Here is a 22,058-nt window from a genome sequence, read left to right on the forward strand (position 1 = left end):
TTTCATGCGAATTATAAAGTCAAGTATAACCATTGTGTTGTGTTTTTTCTGTGTCTTGATGGTGCATTGATAAGTTCGGAGGTTAATACTCCAAACACTTCAGGTTCAAATCCCCGCAAAAACGTCGACAGGGGTACCGCTGTCTTTTTTTATTGGTCAACATGGAAAAAACATGAGGGGTAACTGTCGTTTTTTATCGGCCGTCATGAAATAAACATAAGGGGTAACACTGTCGATATTCATCAAATAAAACTATAAGGGGTAACACTGTCGTTTTGCTTTGGTCGTCATGAAAAAAACCACAAGGGGTAACACTGTTGTTTTTTATTGGTCTTCATGAAAAACAACATAAGGGGTAACACTGTTGTCTTTGTCAAATAAAATATAAGTCGTTTTTAATTGGTCGTCATGAAAAAAAACATTGGGGGTAACACTGTTGTTTTTCTTTGGTCGTCATGAAAAAAACCACAAGGGGTAACACTGTCGTTTTTTTTTGGTCGTCATGAAAAAAAACATAAGGTAACTGTTGTTTTTATCGGCCGTCATGAAATAAACATAAGGGGTAAACCTGTCGATATTGATCAAGTAAAACATAGAGGGGTGACTATGGACCTCAGCGGCAGTGCAGTCTCTTGCTACCAACCAAGAGAAGGCCTTGGTTCACCTCAGACTAGCCGGCTCTCCATTTTGTTTAGGGTCCTGCCAGTCAGAACCCATGCTGACACCCAGTCACCAATACTGATGACGGAATCGTCGGCCGTCAATAATATAGGCTAATTTTTTTAGATAAATAAAGAACCATGCATCTTTTGAGCGAACATATTTTGCTTCAGCACCCTGCATTACCCCATAATAACTACAAAGAGCCAGAGGAATAAGACAAGACATTAAGAACATCATGAGCAATATAAACTTTTTGCCTTTATTTATCCACAATTAGATTAAATTATTGTTTTAGAAGGAAAACCGTAATAGACCAAGTCCAACGAGATGCACTTACAACCTACAGATTCAACAACCTCTACCAGTTATTCACAACAGAGGGAAGGCATGGTATCAGTGCTTTACATTTAATGAAGTTCTATTAAAAAAAACTAAAGTATAGTACTTGCTAAATGCTTGCATAGTTAAAAAGTGATGCACATGCATTTATCCTGTAATTAACGCTGTTGGTTTCAATCCATTTGAGCCATGTTCTACAGACAGCAGAATAGCCAAAACAACAAAAACAAAACTTTAAACTTCTACCTCTTAAGGTCGACATTATCAGCTTGTTGGCTACCTACTCATTGCCATTACCGAGGGAAATAGGGTTGTACAAACACCGATGCCATTCTTTCAGTGCGGTACTGAGCTGGTGACCCACTAAATCCTACAAAGAATTATATCTCCAAAGAATTGAGAATTGAGATGAATGTACAGTACGTTTTTCCTGAAAGGTTTGTTCACATGACAGTTGATAGCGAGCCAGAGGAGGTAATATAACAAATAGAATAATGAATGCAACGTCGCCCCCGGGAATAAATGAGCTTAGTGAGGAGGCGAGAGCTAATGATTGCCTCTCAGTTGTTCTTTTACATATACAGATGAAAGCAGTTGGTTCACACATTCAATAACAGCATAGGGTGACTAATTCACATTCAGGTTTAAACACACAATCTACCAAGTATGATCAAATACACCCTTGTCTTTATCAAAACACATCTACACTGTTCTCTATATCGTCGCAAAACGGAGCGGTCGAGAGTACGTTATGGAGGTTGTTTAAGGTTTGACCTCGTGCTTTAAGTGTAACGCGATGTCCACTACGAAAACGGACTGAAAACAGCTGTGTCAATCATCTTCACGGCACATTAACAATCCTACCCTGCCTCCAAGTGTCGGCCCACATCCAACATCACGTTTCACATTAAGGTATGTTCCTCGCCTGCACCACAGCCACGAAGACCTCTCATCTACCTCGTGATCAGATGAACGGACAACACCAGAAGCTCTTGAACAGACCAGAGCAGGGTTTGAATGAGGACGGAGATAATCGTATACAGGTTTATTGTTATTTTTCCGAGACGTCCGATACTCTCAGTAGATATTGGGCAACTGGTTGTAGTTTCTCTCCCAGTAACCCTTGGAGAAGAGCCAGTCCTGGGCCTTGTTGTGGGGGTTGGGCCCTTGGGCGAACCACCTGCCGGACGGGAACAATGACAGGGGAGTCACTGACGGCGTGGCAGCGGGTGGGAAGTCAACGTGCAGCATGCTAAATGATACACCCGTGTAGTGAGGCGATGGCAAGCATGACAAACATGTGCTACAGCAAACAAAGTCTGCACTAGGAGTCTTGGAGCCTAGTGTTCGCAGTGCAGTGTGCCCAATAGTGTTTGAGAATAAGTGTTGCATGTGCTTTTGACGTCCTGTAGAGGGTGCTATAGTGCAACACTTCAATGATAAAGAAGGTACAGTACTGCTGCGGTGCATAAGTTAACAGTTCAGTACTGGTGCAAGCAAAGCAAAAACTGAATGCAAAACAAATAGTTATAAAGATTGAGCCAAACCTTGGGCCAAGTGCAGGGTTCCTTCACAATGACATGAAGGGGGGGGGGGCGGGATAGTGTGGACGGCACAAGACAAAGCAGTGATTAGCAAGGCATTAGCAAATCAGTCCATATGCGAATGCAGGGGAAGGGGAAGAAAACATGTCCTCACTTGGTTTTCCACTCTTCACTGGATTTGGAGCGATTTTTCCGCGCCAACCTCTGCTTTTCCTCCAGCCTCTTCTTTTCTCCACTGGACAAATCTAGAGGCAGGTTGACACAGGGAAATAAACATCTAAACATCAACACACACACACACACACACACACACACACACACACACACACACACACACACACACACACACACACACACACACACACACACACACACACACACACACACACACACACACACACACACACACACACACACACACACACAAGCTCTGGAAACAAAGGCTTTTCAAACAGCCAGGGGAGAGCCGGCTGGTACCTATGTCTCCGACCTCCATGGCCCTGATGTCGGGCCGAAGGCGGCAGTCTGTGGAGGGGATGGACTCCTCCATGGCCCTCTCCAGCTCATTCAGCTGCATGGCGAACGTGGAGAAGGCGTAGAACTGCCGACGAGAGGAACAGATTACCTTAACGAGCTTTTCATATCTACACAGGGAGTCGTTCTGCCTTCCACGGAGCGGGCCAATTTGCAGCGCCATGTTTCTGCACTAGTACAGAAAGGACAAAAGAGTCCATAACAAACTATAGACAGCCTACAAGTAAGATTGCGATGAGAGAAGATATGACCTTTGGTTTTGGAGACCATACCACTGCCCATTATGAGTATGTCAAATGTTAAGGGCATATCAATCTTTTTTTTTATGGAGCCCTTTCAACTAGGGTGCATCTAAGGGGTGGCAATTGGGGCATTCAGCAGGACCAAATGTCATGGTCAAACGCCCCCCCCCTGCCTGCTCCTCCTCTCCCCCGCTGTGCTGGGTGCTGACCTGGGCAGAGTTGTCGGGGCGTGGGGCTATCCTCCAGATGAGCTCACTGCCTGGGATCACCTGCACTGTCTCTGCGTCGGGCGGCGGCAACTCCTCCGGCTCCTCGTCTGCACTGCCCTGGAGGAACGGACACGGACACGGACACGGACACGGACACACACACACACACACGAGACACTTATTTAAAGAGGCTCAAGGGGTTTTGCTAGGAAACCAATTGCAGCACATCTTTTCGCTAGAAACGCATACGCAACATGTAATTAAATTGTTTGGTGGACGTTATAATAATTATATAAATAATAATATAAAATAAAGAATGGCTGGGTTTAAGTGGGGATCCGATGCAATGATGACTACAGCAAGCTCACGCAAAGCCACCATCTTTTTTTTGCAGTAATACTAGACCTATTTTATCAAATAAAAGTGTTCTAGTTCTGGTTCTGGTTGAAGTAGCGGCAGTGCAGTATATCACTCAGTGTAATGTATCTCTCAATCTACTGTCCTTAAGACGAACCCGGGCAGCTCTCCTCTTCCACACAGACTCTGGGCTCGGCAATCTATTTCAACCGCATCCAAAGCCCTGATGAGCCCAGCATTACTCGTTTTTTGCTGATTTCCTGCTGCCAGCCACTAGCCGCTAAACCTCATATTTAAGCGGGGACAAACAGCATATAATACCTGCTTGGTTTTCTTCTCCTCTGCGCTCTTCTTGTCTGCTTTCCTGTGGGCTTCGAAGGCAGCGGGGTCTACGGCGTACAAGCATTCGGTCCATTTGCCGTAGATTGCGCACAGCTTCTTTTTGCTGAAATATTGACAGAGCCTGTTAAGAAGAGTCTTCGGGCCCGGACAGTAATCTGACACCACTAGGGAATGTAGTAATTACTGGAGGTGTACGACCAGGTACATTACACTCGCTGTACAGCACACGCATAATTTACTAGCAAATAGCAAGAGGGCCTGTACAACTGTGCTTACACACGGAAAAGGCGTAAAGGGTAGACATCTTTGTCTTACCTTTTATCCAGGATGTACCCTTCCACCTTATGGAGCTCTTTGCCAAAGAGGCCGCAGGGTTTGAATGTCAAGCTGCACCGCTCACCGGTCCTGTCACAGACAACAGACAGCCGAGTGTCAACACATGAACGCACACAGGAGGAACAAAGCAGGACAAATAAAAGGTACGGGGAGGTGGTGGTCAAAGGCCTTCTCAACCTTACTTGTGATTGATCACTTCCACTTGGCCGTACTGCTCGATCCAAAGCTGGCCCACGATGATGTTGTGGACACAGCAGGTGGGGTTTGTCCAGGTGTACGCCTCGTTATGCCTACACAGAGAGGGGAGAGGGAAGAGCGTGTGAAGGGCTCAACCTCCGTCACTGCACTGGGTTTGATCACATCAAAACACAAATTGTTTATCACAGTAGGTTTGATTGGGTACTGCATCAGACTTGAGTTGATTTACCTCAAGTTTACCCAAGTTTTATACTGATGTTGCCCTGCAGGGATTAACCCAAGTGCCAACATTCAACCTCAGGGACAGCACCACCTCTGGAGAAAAAGGGTTATTGCAGTTGCTCTTTGGGATCAGCTAAAGGTTGGCCCAGGTGAAGTTTCTTTCCAATACACACTAGGCCAAATAATTAATCCGGTGCGTGCTGTGATTTGATCGTGTTCAGTAAATGTTCGCATTTGATTCGTTCTTGTTTTACTTCTGTTGCCGTTGTATTTCGGCGAGTTGGGAGTTTTTTTTACATCTCCAAACCTACTTGGGCAGCTCCAGGGTGATGACCCCCTTGGGCTCCGCCTCCACGCTCTTGCCCCAGAACTTGAGCTTGGGGTAGATGGATCCGTGGAACAGGAAGTCCTCCTTCAGGCCCTCCGCGTGGAAGGCACTGACCGGCGGGTGGTGGCTCACCTGCTCCGACACCCAGCGGAAGCCCAGGTCCTCTCTACACAAACCCAGGGAAGAGGACGGTGGTCTCGGTTTGTGGAGCGTTAGACTGAGCCCTTGGTGCCCGGCGGGCAAGATAATAATACAACTTTAAAAACACATTAGCGGGAGTCTCACCATCATAACAATATCGAATGATATCATTTCTCATCACAGTGCTACTAATCCACTGTCTGGAAGGCTTACAATCAACCTATTAGAGGGCCCCTAATCCCAATTAATGACTCCCTCGACTGCACTTTGTCTGTGCAAATTTCCATCACGAGTGTTGTTTAGGGAGAGAGACTCAGCAGTTCAGAAAGGCATGCTGGGTACTTTACCTGATCAGCTCGTAGGTCTCCCCAAGCAGCGGGTTGAACGGCTTCCCAGTCCTCTCCCACTGCGAGGCGACAGCCGACACAGCAAACGCTGCCACACACTGCAATCCATACACTCAATGAGCGCCACCGTCCTTAGCTCCAGCGCCACGGGCATTATTAAAAGTGAAGCTCGTCAAGTCAAAGCAATTCTAGGTTAAGTCGAGTGAAAACAACATGATGAATTAATTCAATGACCGGAACCGGCCATTGTACCATCTATATCCATCCGACAACGGCCTTAATGTGAGTAGTAGTCTGTGTGTGGAGGTGGGGGGAAGAGGGGCTGGAGAGGGCGGCTATACCTTCATCCTCTCCACAGAGTCGGTGGAGGTGTTGGCCTGCTGGAGGAGGTATGTGTGCTCCATGTACTCAGCCAGCCGCTGCAGGAAGCTCAGGGGCTCATTGAACATCACAGGCATGGCGATCTTCGACAACTCCTGAAAAGTAGAGAGAGAGAGAGAGAGAGAGAGAGAGAGAGAGAGAGAGAGAGAGAGAGAGAGAGAGAGAGAGAGAGAGAGAGAGAGAGAGAGAGAGAGAGAGAGAGAGAGAGAGAGAGAGAGAGAGAGAGGTGTGTGCGTGTGTGTAAACAAAACAAGACACAGTAATGACACACTGCACTGTGAAGCCATTGGAGAGAATAACTTTTCCTTTTGGATGTGCACTTTTAATTCTAACGGCCACAAACATCCCCTGTGCAATACACTCCACGCCGGTAGATTTATTTTGCTGATGATAACACTGGCCTTTGAGTCAGTTTAATGAAAACTATTCCTCTTGCCTTCAGTTGCACGGCGGAGACTAGAACGAGATTCAGTAACTGCAATAACACGGCTGCAGCGGTAGGGCATTTGGATCCCTGTCGACTCCCAAGAGGCGCTTACCGACTTCCCCGCAGACAATGCAAATCAGGAACCCATTCATCACAATTAGCAAAGTTTCCCCATAGTTCAACTCGTTATTCAGAAAACTTTGGGTGCCATCTATTGCGTCAGCAGCAGTCTCCCCCGCCCGCACTCCCCCCCAACAGAAGGATTCAAATAGGAGGGATGCACACTTGTTCTTCTCACCATGCCAATGCATTTCTTCAGGATGCTCCATACGCTGATGTCATTCCTAGAGAACATGGGCGCGGGCAGGGACGATCTGGGCGAAGACAACACAGGACAGAGCGCTTTTAATGAGCAGAGTGATGCACCCATTCCTGAGAAGGGGTGCAAGGTTCCTCTAATTGGCCAGACATTTCTGCCAGGAGTGGGTAATTGTAGACTTTTAAGGATGGAGGAGGTGAAGGGGGTAGAGTGAGATAGACTTGGTTAGACACAATAACAAAAGAGACAGGATCAAGCAAAAGGTAAGGAAAATGGTTTTATATCTCTGTAGGGATTCTTTCCATTAAGCTGTAACATTCTGAACCTGACGGCAGCAAAAACAAGCACTTAGCAAGAAGACATTGACAAGGAAATATTTCCCCAATGGATTACATTGCAGCCTATTCCGTGGATTTTAGCTGCAGAGTTCTCACTCAATACTGAGTTCTCACTCAATACTTGACCAATTTGAGAAATAGTTATTCACGTCGAAAAATCCAAAAGTGAGCCTTTATACATTCGTGCTAGTACGCATTATTAGAATGCAGTTTCATTGAGGAAAATGGTTCACACGCACTGAAACCTCACCTGCTTCAATTCTAAACATTAGCCTACAGTATCAGAGTAGTAAATGGTAATGTAGTATAGCTGTTAAATCGCAATAAGGTGAAGAAACTGACTGAAGGATGTAGGGGATGCCATTTAAAACACAAAGCAGTTCTGACATAGATTGATCTCTCGCTTTGGAAGCCAAGTCACCCGACACCTGTAAGGTAATAAGCAATCAGCCACTCAGTTCATGCAAAACCCATGAATGAATGGGAGACGGCACGCGCGTTGGTCTCAAGAATCGCATGCGTCTCGGTGTCTTACACTTGATTCTGTGGTGTTTTGAAACCAAGATGTAACGGATCCGTTACTAGCTGAAACCATTTTATGTGGACTTTTTCAACTTTTCTACACCCACCCTATTCTCCATGATTATAGTCCTTTATCGGGACATTACACAGCCCCGAGGCCCCGATAGGCAGGGAGGCAGCTGCACACAGAAGGGTGACGGTAAATCTGAACAAACAAGAAAGGTGTGAGTGGACGGCCTCGATATCAACGGTGGAGCAGGCAGCCCAGTGGCGCGTGGTGGCGAACCACAAAAACATGAACCAATTGGGGGTCAAGTTTGTTTTCATGCATTCAGAGGAATAGCAAAGAGTTTCAAATGGCTCTGTGAGTAGTTCTCTGTGTGTTCTACAGAAGCCTTGCTGAAAACGGATTGGACTCAAAGCACCTGAAGTCTCTGTGAATGACACTAGTTTCACCATGTGTACAGAGACAACCATCTATTAGGCACACACACACACACACACACACACACACACACACACACACACACACACACACACACACACACACACACACACACACACACACACACACACACACACACACCTCCATCTCAGGTCCTGTCTGTGCTCAATTATTCATGTGTCACTGTCAGTTGTTGGAGCGATAAATTAAAAAAATCTGGATTTACTGAAAAGATAAAATAAGGAACAAGGAGAATTTGCGGGCCATAGGAAAGCTATGGACAGATGGAGCTGGCCAGGAAACGGGTTTGGTGTATTCCCTGCTGACTGGCGACTCAAACAAAAAACACCTGAATGCAAACGCAGGACAGAGTGAACAGGCAGGTGTCCCATTACATGGAGTGTCAGAGGACGGGCCCTTCAGAGTGAACCACCCGCTGCATATTATCATCAAGCACGCAGGTCAGCAGTAGGTTACAGAATGCATAACGTAACCCATCGCACGGAAAGCAACATGGACGAAGGCCATCCCCACGACGGGGGGCCGAACAACAACCAGACAAAACACAATCTAGAAGCGCCGCGGCGACCCACCTGTACTTCTTGACCCCGTTGCACTGGGCCGCCTGGTTGCCATGGTCCCCGTCCCCGGACATGGCTCTGGGCTCGCCGGTGGGCCGGCCGCGGCGGAGGCTTCTGAAGAGGGGGGCGTCCGGGGCCTCGTCCTCGTCGTAGGAGCGGCTGGCCACGGAGAGGAACCCGCTCAGCGAGAGCTCCGAGTCGGTGTCTGCCGGGCGCGGGAGGGGACAGGCGGCGGGTCACGGCCAGGCACGCGCACACACTCGGGTGTCTCGCGTGCGCACCGACGAGAGACGCGCGCGCGCGCGCGACACACACAACAAGGACACGCACACCCGCAACAGTAGACTCGACTGGAAACACAAGGCGCTCAACTTGCTCCCCGGCTCCGATCCAGCCGCCTCCCCCCTCCTCCCGCTTCTCCGCCTTGCCCACCCCCCCCCCCCCCCCCGCCAGCCAAGCTCCACCTGGCCGCCCTGATCCAATGAGAGAGGCCGCACAGGCAACTCACTTCCTAGTGCATTGTTTTGCGCCAAGCTTGTTGGCTGTCTACGACAACCTCCCCCTCCTTCCCTCCCTTCCTCCCTCCTTCCCTCCCTCCCTCCCTCCCTCCCCCCCTCCCCCCCCCCACGGGCTGGCCGTCAGGGGACCACACAGGCAGAGAGGTGGACGAGGGAGTGTTGCAGAGGGAGGATGGAGGCGAGGCATTCCCGTTAGACACTGGCACAACGTCCGCCGGAGGACGGCCCAGCCTCGAGGGCGTCCTTATCGCCAGGCGTCGTGGTGACGGGGTTTGTTTTGGGGAGTATTATTACGTGGTCGGCCGCCCGACACCTCCTATAGCGGGGCGTGTGGCACGAGAGTGCTGCCGTCTGCGTAAACACATTGTGTATGTGACGAGCGGCGTCCCCAGGGAGCCGTCGGGCTCGTGTGCAATCAAATGGAAAAACAAACATCACATTGAAAAGGAGCATGGGAAGTCGATCCCCATGACCACTGGCACACTGAGCGCCTGCAAAATGGCAGCGGTCCGGGAGACTCTCAGCCAATCAGGCGGTACAGTTGGAGATTGTAATGCGCACACCAGATTGCTGAGGAATAGTGTTGGAACATTTATAGTAAAGCGATTTAAAAAAGCGCAAAAGTACTCCGTTTAATTACGGAAATTGGCACCAACGGTGTAAACAGTTGGAGCGGATTCATATTCCCTTCCCGCTGACTCAGCCCTGTACAGACATATTCTCCTTGTTTGTTGGACACCGTAACGCTCGCTCATTAATAGCGTTCACTGTTTGTTGTGGACAGCATGTCTGGGACTCAAGGCTGCACGGAATTAACGACTTTGTACCCACATGGAGGCGGATGATGGGCTTTACCCGTCAGAAAAGGAAATGACGAATGCGTCGGTGGCAGGATGTTAGTGAGCAGATTGTTGGGTCGAGGTGCGATGTGTGCACCCCAGGCCATCCACAGCAGAGAGGGCGGTTGCTGGAGGTTTTAAATATACAACTGGTGTACTGACAGTGGCACTAACAAAATCCTCCATGTACCGCTACTACCAGAAAGTAAAGACAGAAAGTTTTAAAGGAGCATTTCACCGGTGGAGGCATGAATATGTATTGAAATTGGGTCCTATATGTAGTCGAATAATAAAATAAAATTCTAATTTGGTGTCGCCTTGACCGAGAAAAGGCAGAAAGGGACTTTTTGGCGCTTGTGGATTGAAGACTCCCTCCATGGACCACGATGCACAGCTTCGCTGGCCACTCCCGCTGATGGTTCCCAACCCCTTGTGTTTGTAGTCTTATGAGAATCCTCCCCTCTTACACTTCCTATTTACTTCTACGCAAAAATCGTCATATTGCGTCATTCTAAACAGGAAGTGTTGGAGATCGATACGGATCTCTCCAGGAAATAAGGGAAATAAGGGAATGAGGCACGACCATTCAAAAATATGAGTGGGTTTCTAACGATACAAAGCTTAATGGAAATGGGTGAAGTTTCCCTTTAACTGGGGGTGGGTCGTTTGGACTCCAACCACTGTGCACCACCTATAGGCTGTTAGAGGAACTACATGTTGGCGCCTCATGGCTTCTGCTCGGAACCCCACCCAGAGGAGCTGCCAGGGCCCCCCTTAGGGCGTGTCAACCCCCATACAGACCAACAGCTGTGGGGGTGTGTCGGCGCATGGGGCCTCACCTGACTCTGCATCGTAGAAGTCTCCGGTCAGGGCGCTGGGAGTGGGCGACTTCCTGACCCTGCTGAGGCTCGTGTCGTAGCGCTCGGTGGCCAAGATCTGAAGCGCCTCCGTGAGAGCCTTGTTTTTCTCAAGCTCCTGCTCCAATTTCAAGTGCCACACCTGAGGCGGGGACACACACACACACACACACACACACACACACACACACACACACACACACACACACACACACACACACACACACACACACACACACACACACACACACACACACACACACACACACACACACACACACACACACCTTGATGCAAAACTTATGGACGGAAATGTAACATGCATCTTAACATGGAAGGGTCTGACAGAATTCAGATGTCGATAAGCACATCATTTCATGTTGACCCGTTTGGGTGCACAATACTTCCTCAGCTAATCAGTCTGTCTGTGCATGTCCTTCAAGGAGGCTGCTTCGGAAAGTTGGTTATTTTCCTAACCTTAGTCCCCGGCTCGGGTTACCTCCGGTCAGAACCAGACACCACAGTCTCCAGGAGCTCTGAAGCCCAGGATTGGGTGTCCCTTGGAGGCCACCTGAGCCGAGCGACGAGGGGACCGACCAGACCAATGTCACCCATTGTCTAAATGTCGTTCCAAGTCTCCTCGCAAATGCCAATCATTAAAGAAGATGACTCTCACAGCGATGAGGGGATATTAATGTGTTGAACAAACCACCGTCCAATGGGAAAAAATAGGAGCAGAATATAATGTCAACAACAACAACTCTCCCCAGACAAAGTTCCGATAGGAACGCATTCATCGCCTCGTGTTTCTAGGTTATATTTAATAGAGCAACATTTGAAGAACAGATTTCAAGTGCTTTTAGAGTATAGGGCGTACCAAAATAAACAACTCAAAAGTATGCTTCTAACCAGGTGAGGGAACAACAGGGTCACCTTGAGAAAGGCGGCAGAAAGATAGTACAGGGACAGCAGGAAGACCGAAAGTCACAATATTCACATTTACGAAACATGGCTATGTTTCGTAAACATAGCCATGCACACACACTCTTAGCAGGAAACCGGTGGATTGCTTACTCCGGGTAGGAAATGAGTCCTTAGCCCAAGTGAAGGAGTTCAAGTACCTCGGGGTCTTGTTCGCGAGTGAGGGTACTATGGAGCGTGAGATTGGCCGGAGAATCGGAGCAGCGGGGGCGGTATTGCGTTCGCTTTACCGCACCGTTGTAACGAAAAGAGAGCTGAGCCGCAAGGCAAAGCTCTCGATCTACCGGTCGATCTTCGTTCCTATCCTCACCTATGGTCATGAGGGCTGGGTGATGACCGAAAGGACGAGATCGCGGGTACAAGCGGCCGAGATGAGTTTTCTCAGAAGGGTGGCTGGCGTCTCCCTTAGGGATAGGGTGAGAAGCTCAGCCATCCGTGAGGAACTCGGATTAGAGCCGCTGCTCCTTTACTTAGAAAGGAGTCAGCTGAGGTGGTTCGGGCATCTGGTAAGGATGCCCACTGGGCGCCTTCCTTGGGAGGTGTTTCAGGCACGTCCAGTGGGGAGGAGACCTCGGGGAAGACCCAGGACTAGGTGGAGAGATTATATCTCAACACTGGCCTGGGAACGCCTCGGGATCCCCCCGTCAGAGCTGGTCAATGTGGCCCGGGAAAGGGAAGTCTGGGGCCCCCTGCTTGAGCTGCTCCCCCCGCGACCCGACCCCGGATAAGCGGATGACGATGAGGATGAGGATGAGGATGAGGCTATGTTTGATATTACTGCTGTAAAGAAAGTGGGAGGGGTGATTATAGTCTTCTCTGAAATAATCAGACGTAACGGAGACAGGGGCCGCTGGCGCACGCAGTTACCAGGCCAAGGCTTCTCAACCTCGTGGAGCTCTCCCACATCACAATGTCACATGAATAATTAAAAGAGTTGCATTAAACGATGTTCAGAAATGTAAAATTGTTCCGCACATTGCGCATGGATTATGATAAACCTTATTTTTTCAAGTACGATAATTCATAGAGCGATCATTTTTTTAGATGTATGTTTTATAACATGATGGCAAGTCATAACATACATTTAACATGACGTCCAATACATGAATTGGTTATATTACAAAAAAAATAATATATTGTACGTTACATTCATGTTATCATATAACCATACCATATAACCGTTCTATGATCCTCATTTATATAATAATCATAATAATAATACAAATGATACATACTATTTTACTAGGGAATTGTGATAAGGAGGATCACTGGCATGTACACCGACCTACTTCCTCTTATTCCATGGACTAGACACCAACCACAGCCTCCCACTGTGAACGAGGTCGTAGAAAGTGAGGATGACTCATATGTAGAAGCTACTTTGGTTCACTGATTACCAAACAAACAATTGGTACGCCCTCCGCTACCCAGGTGGCCGTCATCTGTTCACGATGTAAAAAAGAACCGCAATTTAAATGTTTTTTTTTTTCTTAATCATTTTCTTAATTTTCTTAATCATAAGCAACCTATTCACTATTAACCAAACACAAGACACATTTTGGTTCAATATGGAGGTTTAAAGGGATCATCCTGACAGCAATATGACGGGTTCGCTTTCTACGTTCCGGATAACTATAGTTAATGTGTTGTTCCTCTGGCACTAGGGACCACGGCTAACTAGCAACTGAGCTCAACAACAATTTGATCACTTTCCCACTCTTGGGACTTCTGTTTCATCTCCCCCTTCTCTCCGCTTCACTCCTCTCTCCTCTTGAGTACCAGCCCAAGTGGGGCTGTTTGGTTGGCTGCTGAGCGTATGTTTGATTCAGGAGTCTTGACTCCAGTCCTGGTAGAGCCTGGGCCTTGTGACACACACACACACACACACACACACACACACACACACACACACACACACACACACACACACACACACACACACACACACACACACACACACACACACACACACACACACACACACACACACGCACACACGCGCACACACACAGCCTCCAAACACGGAGAGTCTGCCAAGTATCCCTTTACTCTACATGTAAAAAAAAAAAATGGCTACGGCTTGCTAAATGAATGAGTACCTATGCAGGGGTTCTGATCCGACAGCCGCTTGGAGTTATGCGCTGCGTAATGTAATGTAAATGAATCAAGTGTGAGGGACTGCTGCCAACGCACACCGACCGGGGCACTTGGCTTAAGAGCACATTTGGGACAGAAACACTTTTGTTCTTTAACTATCCCGGGCAGGATTGCACTCACACTCATCCCCCCCCCTGCTCTCCGCAGCCTCTCGCTTCAGAACACAGAGCTCTATTTTAGTCGCTGCTGCTGCTGTGGCGGCGGTGTGTGTATTCATCGCTGACGACTGGGAAGAGACGCCGTCTCCCGGGCCAAGACCCCCTGACAGTGATGGGCTTTTACTGGGCTTCTTCCGCCCCGCAGGCTGGAGCAAACACAGGCTGTAATGGACCGTTAAGGCAACGCTACGAACACTGTGCTGTGCATCAAGGCAGCACTGACCGTAGCCAACGGTTTAAACATGGAATGGTGTGCTACATATTTGCTAATGGAGCCAGTACTGGAGATGAGGCAAATATGTCTCTTAAGCTTCCCTACGCTCGTGGTATACCGCCGGATGCCTACCACATAAGACAATGTTCAACGCGGGGCATTTAGCCTGCGTGTGTCCCTTTCTGTTCCGGGTAAAGGTGATAACACAACAAGCCATTGGTGTTAACTGGTGCCTGGTCAACCGCAGGTCAACATTCATATGCTGCCTAATATAAATAACTTAAACAGCCCCATACCACCACTACCAACACAACCAATAGAGTGCATTCCACTGAGAACAACACAGTGAGACAACCCCGCATATGTGCACGTCAGTGCAGGGTGGCTGCGTGATTTAAAGTACGATGGCCCGAGTACGATCGCCCGCAGAGTGGTGCCTGTGGACCGCTAGTTTTCTGCTTGCACACTTTAGTATACCAGCGTTCAAATTGTCCTGACCCACGGATGTTTGTGCATACCCGATCCATTTACAGCTCCGTCTCCGCGGCGATACCAAACTGCCTATTCTAGTTCTACGAGAAGTCCAACAGGGGAAGACAGACCTCCCTCCGGCTCTCCTCCACAAGCCATGCAATCATCGCGCAATCACGCGCACTCGTCATATGTGCACAGATGTGGCACCGTGCGACTAGCGCACTCCAGTTCTGCCACTGATGAATTGGGTCAGAGCAAATTCAGACAGACTGCCAAGGGGCACTGCCATAAGTGCTGCTTTACACTCCCCCTACTCTCCCTGAGGATTCGTGCTTCAGTTTCACACATCCGCAGGGACATCGCAGGGCAAACACGAGCTCAAATTGAGGAGCGAGTCGTTTGCACTTTCCACGCGACTGCCTGCTCGGTGTGAACTACGGCAAAATATGGGATTAAGGCTAATGCTGTCTTTGGAGTTGGCACTCAGCAGCCCTCTTGTTATCATAATCCAGTTAGCATTGTGTAGTCGCTCAAACAGACCCACCCCCTAATCGCATTGAGCTTATTCATGTAGTGCAAGTTTTGTTTGTACAGTGACTACGCGATGCGCCTTTTCAGGACGCCCACTTTTCAGAGGGTTCCGCTCTCACACAGCTTTAGGGTTGCTAAAACAAAGATGTACCAAGTTGAAGACATTCTGTTTGAGAGTTCTAGAGCCACAGCTGTGGTTGTCTGTATTATGAGGAGCCCGTTGTGGTTTGCAGTTGTGCATGCCTCGCCGAGCCAAGAGGTTTGTAAGCCAATGGCACCTGGACTTTGTTCACCGTCCCCATAAGGATTGGCTCTCTGCAGGTCAATGGGCTCATTCGCACAACATTTAAGTGCAGAACCACAAATGATTATTTTTAATTTCAGTCCAGTTTAAAGAATTGGTATTCCATAGGTTATTGGAAAAAAAATAGAAATTAGCTTTAATGCTGCTGAAGTGCTTACTATCCCCGATTACTTATGAAGGATCCATTAAATGCATTCATTATTAAATAAAAATGCATTTCTTATCCAATTTCTTCATTATACCAGTAAAAAAAACACTTAATATCATTTAACAGATGAACCCATATAGCATGCACAGAAGAACCAAACAATTCAGTATTCCCTAGAATCCCTAATTTTTGCGCTTGTAGAAGTGCTAGATGTCAACGCCGTAATTCACAACACCGAACTGAAAGCACCGAACAGCCGAGGAGTTACAAATCATTTGCAGCGTTTCAATTGCAAATCCCCTTGAGCAATACACACCGGGACTAGCCTAGTTGTGACAACCGCCAGACGTTCTTATTACAGAGCGCACAATCACCACCGCCGACAGATGAGAAGAGAGGTCTTGTTTTTACCTGTGCGGGGAACTAGCCGAGTGCTTCATCTCCTCTCTGTTCCACCCTCCCCCCGCCCTGTGTCGGGATGCTCTGCCGGTGGGGGTTCAACGTGAGCCTGGGAGCAGCGAGGAGATCTTCAAAGAGTGAGGGCGACGGCATGCAGCGTGCTGCACGGCTCCCGTCCGGACGCAGCTGGGAATATGCACGCACTCAAGTTTTGCAGCATCGCACAGCGTATTCCCTTGGACACGAGCGCTCAGAGTGTGCACGTGTGGATGCACGTCTTAGGGCTCTTGGTTGTGCTCTTCTGTGTTTATGCGTGTGTGCGTGTGTGTGTGTGTGCGTGTGTGTGTCTGCCTGCTGCCTTTACTCAGTAAATGCAGAGCTCAGCATAAAAGCAGATCTGGCGTTGGGCTCCCTGCCCGGATTCGCTCCGCGGCTTTCCCAAGGAAGGTGCCAAGCCACCGTCTGGGACAGGTGCGAAGGAAGTCGTCCACGCTTTTTTTTTCCCCGGCACGCACACAGGCCGACACACACAATTGTGCGTAGCCCCGGCACTGAACGCGAAGCCATATGATTTCATACCATTACAACATGAATCCAAGAGCCGATAGGACGACGGCACAGGGTGGCTCGTGGAAGAATCAATTGACAAGGATGCGATGATCTCATTCACAACAAACTCTGGCCAACACAAAAGAACACCATGGAGCATGTATCCAACTTTATATACAGTATCCTTCAAAACCAGCAGACCTGTTCATTTGGTTAGGGGGTGGGAAACAGAGAGTCAGGTGCCTCAAACTCCAACACCATGCTTCAAAACAACTTGACTTTGCTTTACATGCCTTGATAGTCATTACAACTGCACATATTTCACCTTCAACCTTAAATAGCTATGCTTGCTGCCTCACAAGTCTCATTCGAGCGCCCAGGTTTTAAAGCTCCCACAATTGAAAAGCACTAGAGAGGAAAATCAATGTGTAGTGGCACCATCTTGCCAACGCTAGGTCCCTTACTGCAACCTCAAACACACTTGATGCACGTGATGCGTGTCCCAACTGGCCAACCCATGCGCCATTTACTTCCCTATTTAGGGCGTCACCATTCTGAAGTCATGCATGTGATTCCTATACAGTTCAAAACGTAATACCCACAACGCGATGTGCAAAAAAGTGCATTATTTATTATAATGTACTTATTGTACAGTGCATATACAACAAGTATATTATTTTACACTGCGTCTCAGGACAACCGTTTTACAGCCTTAACAAATATCTTTACTAGTAGTCGCATTCCTGCGTACAAATGCATTGCATTCTGGCTACAGCATAAGGGTGTAGGCGTGGTTTGCACCCCGATCGCACCATAGGGATCATGTGGCACCCCCATAACATGTACGGTGAAATTACTAGTTATATCACGCCCCAAAATACCTACAGCCCTGTGTCCCTCCGCAAATTAAGCACCTCTTGTTTCCTTCGCAGCTTCTTGCTAGTTCCAACCTGTGATCATGGACGAGGTTGATAGTCGCGGTGGAGGAACACAGCGAGCTGCACGACCCCTGACATTGTTTATGCCAGAGAGATGACATTTGGAGAGCGTTTGTTTGGAACGTCGCCCTTGAAAGCATTAGCCCGTAAAATGACTAAACGTGTACTGTATGCACAATCACTAGCGATTGTTCACAACAATGAAACACCATAGCTGGGCGCTCATGGTTTTTTATTAACGCTTTCATGGTCACTGTAGCTTCCAGGCATTTTCATATTCACTTGTTTATGCCACCGATAAACAACCGGCTGGTGGATTTCCATCAACAAAATCATTCCAAAATCCCCCTGTTCAATACAGTAATTACTGCACTATATAGTGGTCCACTATGTGGGTGACAAGGGAGCACAGCCAAGGAGTAGGTGACGGCGTACGGTACCTCCTCCTGCTTGGAGAGCAGGGCCAGACAGGACTGGAGGGCGGTGCAGGTCTCCCCAGACAGAGCACTGGTCTGCCTGGCCTTCAGCAGCAGAGGGGCAGCCAGCGCTGCAGGAGAACGGAGACAACGGCCGAACCACATCGGTGACTCTTTACGACAAGGGTACAGTAATAATTACCTATGGATAAACATGAATTAATGGGGTTATAATCTTTAACTAACAATTAATTAATAGTTAACCAACGGTCTAGTAATAATTTATGAATGGTGTTTATGTTAACTAAGGTAATGGTTTTCGTGTTAACTAGGGTCATATATTTATTATTCAAGATTAGGGCTGTCCCTAACCTTATTAAATAATGTTTAATATGATACCATCTATATAAGCAGCACTCTTACCGTCGTTCTGCTCATTCTTCACCATGGATAAAAACACAGACACCTCACACTCCAGTTTCTCCTGGGAGGCACTGGCTTCCTGAATAGCACAGCATTTCGAAAAAATGAGTGCAGACACCCCAGAATTGAGCCAACACACCTGCACCGTAGCGGACAGTAGTGTCAAGAGCTGAATCTCAACTTTCCCTCAGCTCAATATAGCAGGGTCTCACTTTGCCATTCGGTACTCTGCCGAGCGTTGACTCACCTCGAAAGCGCGAGTCAGGCTATCCCCTGCCTTAGCATCTTCACCACCCTCTTCCTCATCATGTCCAGCCATCGCCTGCTCCTGGCTACAGTGGCGGCTGCTGTAGGCCGAATGGACATCGAAGGCATCCAACCATTTCTAAATGATAACAGAAATTCAGCCTATAACCCCTGACATATATGAAATATAATGAGACGGTCAAACACGTCCCTTGACAAAGATTGGATTCGATTTGGGTTATGTTTTATGTGAACATAACCTTTCATCTTACTCTTCTTGTCGTGATAGAGTTGGTCTTTGAGGACACTTTGAAGTGGAAATCAGTGCTGTCGAAGCGTCGGAGCGCGAAGTAGCAGTTATCCCAGGGTTTGATCTGAGACGATATGGATCGTGATCAAACGGGGGTCATTAGACGCAGATACTTCACCACATGATCAGAGCAGAGTGTTTGACGGCTGCTCTGCATGAGGGCCGAGTGCCCTGAACTCGCACGCTGCGTACCATGCAGTAGGCCAGCGCGAGGGCCTCGGAGCCCTGCCTTCTGTGGCCGCTCCGTGCGTCAGCTCTGGAGGGACATGGATAGAGGCACAGGTAAACAACAACAGCAGGACATCTTCCACAGGAGTTCGCATCGCAATTGAGACACTGCAAAAGTGAGAGTCGTCTGTATTACCGGCTTAGTTTTGTAATGAGTAAAAGTATTGATTCAATAGAAATATGAAATATACATAAAAAAGATAACCCACTGCCAAAACTAGTGACTCATAGGAGACTGATGACGCTCACCGGCTGAGGTACCAAGATAAGTTTCCATTCTCGAGCACCACCCAATGATACCGCCAGCCGAGAAAGCGGGAGCTCTGTGGGACAAAAACAACAAAAACAACCCCCTCACTTTTCAGAACCCAGCGGGGGGTAAAGCGTCTTTCCATATTTGAGAATTCTGGTAAAAAAAAAAAGTACCTTCCACAGTGGGCCTTCACACTTCTCAACGGCGCTGCTCGTCTCCTTGAAATAAATATGCATTTGTAGTTATTCATTCACGGCTAGACTTAGTTTGTTCTGTTTCAGGATGGATTGCAATCGGGTTTTGTGGGGGTAGCCATGCCATGCTATACAATGCTCGTCGCCGATTCAATGTAATCTATTCGAATATAATCTGCTCCATCTAGCAGCCATTCAATTTGAGCAATTTGTCACAATTCTAGTTTTATACTTACTTTGACAGCAGCAGCTGCCAGAATCTGTTTCAGCTCATCGGTGCAAGCGATGTCAAATGCTGTCTGGGCTGCAACCACATTAATTTAGTAGCTTATTATACACCTCTGGCCTCTCTAACCAAAAAGCAAAGTGTGTAATTCCAGACGAATGTGTCATTACAAGTGCAAAAAGTGAGTTGAAGGGCAAAATGAAGTCAAGTTTGATTTAGCACTGAAAAACCAAGTAACACGTAACCTATTGGAATGGGCTGCACAATAATATAATATAATCAAAATATGCATCGTGATTTTGCCGAATAAGTATGACTGCATTTGACTAAAGGTCATGAAGGGAATCACAAATGATTCAGCATACATTAGTTTTATTTAAAAGTTTACTTAATAAAGTAAAATAAAATAACCCATATGCAAGTATTAGAATAATTACGATTAAGTTAAGATTGGCCAATAAAAGCCTCACATTAATCTTCAGAAAAAACAACCACTAAAAACAGGAATATCTCCATAGTTTTGCAGCATTCGTTCTATTGTGGACAGTGTACCGTTCTTGTTTGTGAGGCTGGGGCTGGCTCCGTGCTTGAGGAGCTTGACAACACAGTGCTCCTGCCCTCTATAGGCGGCACAGTGTAACGGCGTGTTGCCCAACAGGTCCCTGCAGTGAACGTCGGGCGCCTCCTTCAAGCTCAGCTACAGAGGAACAAGTGACATATAATATGTGACCGGGGCCAACAGCACGAGAAGAAATGGTCAGCATCCACTTTATTGCACATTCCCTACTAATGTCAACGCATTCTCAGGAACGGTTTACGATCGATCGAGGCCTTGAGAGGATCTCAGCCATTTATGAATGATTTCATCCAGAATGGAAGCTCAAGTACATCTCAATGCGGCCTTGGACATACTCCAAAACCTATTCATCATATTTCACCAATATGCTCTCAAATACTTTTGAGAGCTTGTGTGAAAATGTGAAATACAACACGTTCATTATGACACACAGTTTGCAACACAGAATAACAAAAAAAATTCCTAAAGAAAATACTGAGACACGGTCAGTGCAGCGCTGACCAGCTTGGAAAGAGCAACGACATCTCCCTCTCTGGCCGCGTGCAGGAGGTTATCCTCCTTCCTCCGCACAGCTCTCCGCTCCGCCGCTGCACACACACACACACACACACACACACACACACACACACACACACACACACACACACACACACACACACACACACACACACACACACACACACACACACACACACACACACACACACACACACACACAAATGAACTCAAGTGCTCGGAGAAAAGAGCACTCGAACGACGGCGGTAATCACACATTGAGGTCGTCGATGTCGTCGTCGCCCGGCCCCGGCCTCTCCATACCCTCCAGCATCGTGATGATTTCGTCGTCCTCGGTGAAATTTCTGGGGACCTGCGCCGTGCCGTTGATTATGCTGGCGCAGGCGTCGTAGCGCAGCAGCGTGAGGACAATCTCCTGCACGGCCCACAAAGAATACAGTGAGGCTCGCCGTACGTACACACAGAACAGCTCAAAGGTTTCTGGGAGTTTTTTGTCATGTCTCCCTCCAGATAATGTGAAGAATACAGTGAGGCTCCCCCCACACACACACACACACACACACACACACACACACACACACACACACACACACACACACACACACACACACACACACACACACACACACACACACACACACACACACACACACACCTGGATCCTCCTCGGATCCAGACTTAAACGACACAGTACCTGCGCTAGACATTCAGATCAACAAAAAACACTTCCAATGGGAAAAGGTAGACAGAGTCATCAAGAGTCCATGATGGGAATATTCTGCATGAT

At 47.9% G+C, this 22,058-nt stretch overlaps 1 protein-coding gene across 4 annotated transcripts in view; it reads right to left on the reverse strand.

Annotated features, from left to right (window-relative positions):
• Positions 1-543: 543 nt before the first annotated feature.
• LOC130387725 (oxysterol-binding protein-related protein 1-like) overlaps positions 544-22,058 on the reverse strand; it is a 23,200-nt gene continuing 1,685 nt past the window's right edge. For 2 of the 4 annotated variants that reach the window (XM_056596946.1, XM_056596943.1), the window contains exons 5-29: positions 21,575-21,686; positions 21,257-21,342; positions 20,731-20,875; positions 20,189-20,256; positions 19,932-19,976; positions 19,755-19,828; positions 19,470-19,533; positions 19,240-19,341; positions 18,969-19,106; positions 18,722-18,800; positions 18,323-18,429; positions 11,012-11,171; positions 8,828-9,020; positions 6,909-6,984; positions 6,144-6,278; positions 5,803-5,900; positions 5,298-5,480; positions 4,749-4,856; positions 4,546-4,635; positions 4,210-4,333; positions 3,532-3,648; positions 3,024-3,147; positions 2,701-2,791; positions 2,550-2,570; positions 544-2,182 (exon numbers count right to left, since the gene is read on the reverse strand). In XM_056596946.1, the coding sequence (XP_056452921.1) occupies positions 2,080-2,182; positions 2,550-2,570; positions 2,701-2,791; positions 3,024-3,147; positions 3,532-3,648; positions 4,210-4,333; positions 4,546-4,635; positions 4,749-4,856; positions 5,298-5,480; positions 5,803-5,900; positions 6,144-6,278; positions 6,909-6,984; positions 8,828-9,020; positions 11,012-11,171; positions 18,323-18,429; positions 18,722-18,800; positions 18,969-19,106; positions 19,240-19,341; positions 19,470-19,533; positions 19,755-19,828; positions 19,932-19,976; positions 20,189-20,256; positions 20,731-20,875; positions 21,257-21,342; positions 21,575-21,686 (2,643 nt within the window). In that variant the 3' untranslated portion in view covers positions 544-2,079. The remainder of the gene's footprint in view (positions 2,183-2,549; positions 2,571-2,700; positions 2,792-3,023; positions 3,148-3,531; positions 3,649-4,209; positions 4,334-4,545; positions 4,636-4,748; positions 4,857-5,297; positions 5,481-5,802; positions 5,901-6,143; positions 6,279-6,908; positions 6,985-8,827; positions 9,021-11,011; positions 11,172-18,322; positions 18,430-18,721; positions 18,801-18,968; positions 19,107-19,239; positions 19,342-19,469; positions 19,534-19,754; positions 19,829-19,931; positions 19,977-20,188; positions 20,257-20,730; positions 20,876-21,256; positions 21,343-21,574; positions 21,687-22,058) is intronic. The other 2 variants (XM_056596947.1, XM_056596945.1) reach the window with 1 other exon arrangement.

This window comes from Gadus chalcogrammus, chromosome 8, assembly GCF_026213295.1.
Source record: "Gadus chalcogrammus isolate NIFS_2021 chromosome 8, NIFS_Gcha_1.0, whole genome shotgun sequence".
Lineage (NCBI taxonomy): Eukaryota > Metazoa > Chordata > Actinopteri > Gadiformes > Gadidae > Gadus > Gadus chalcogrammus.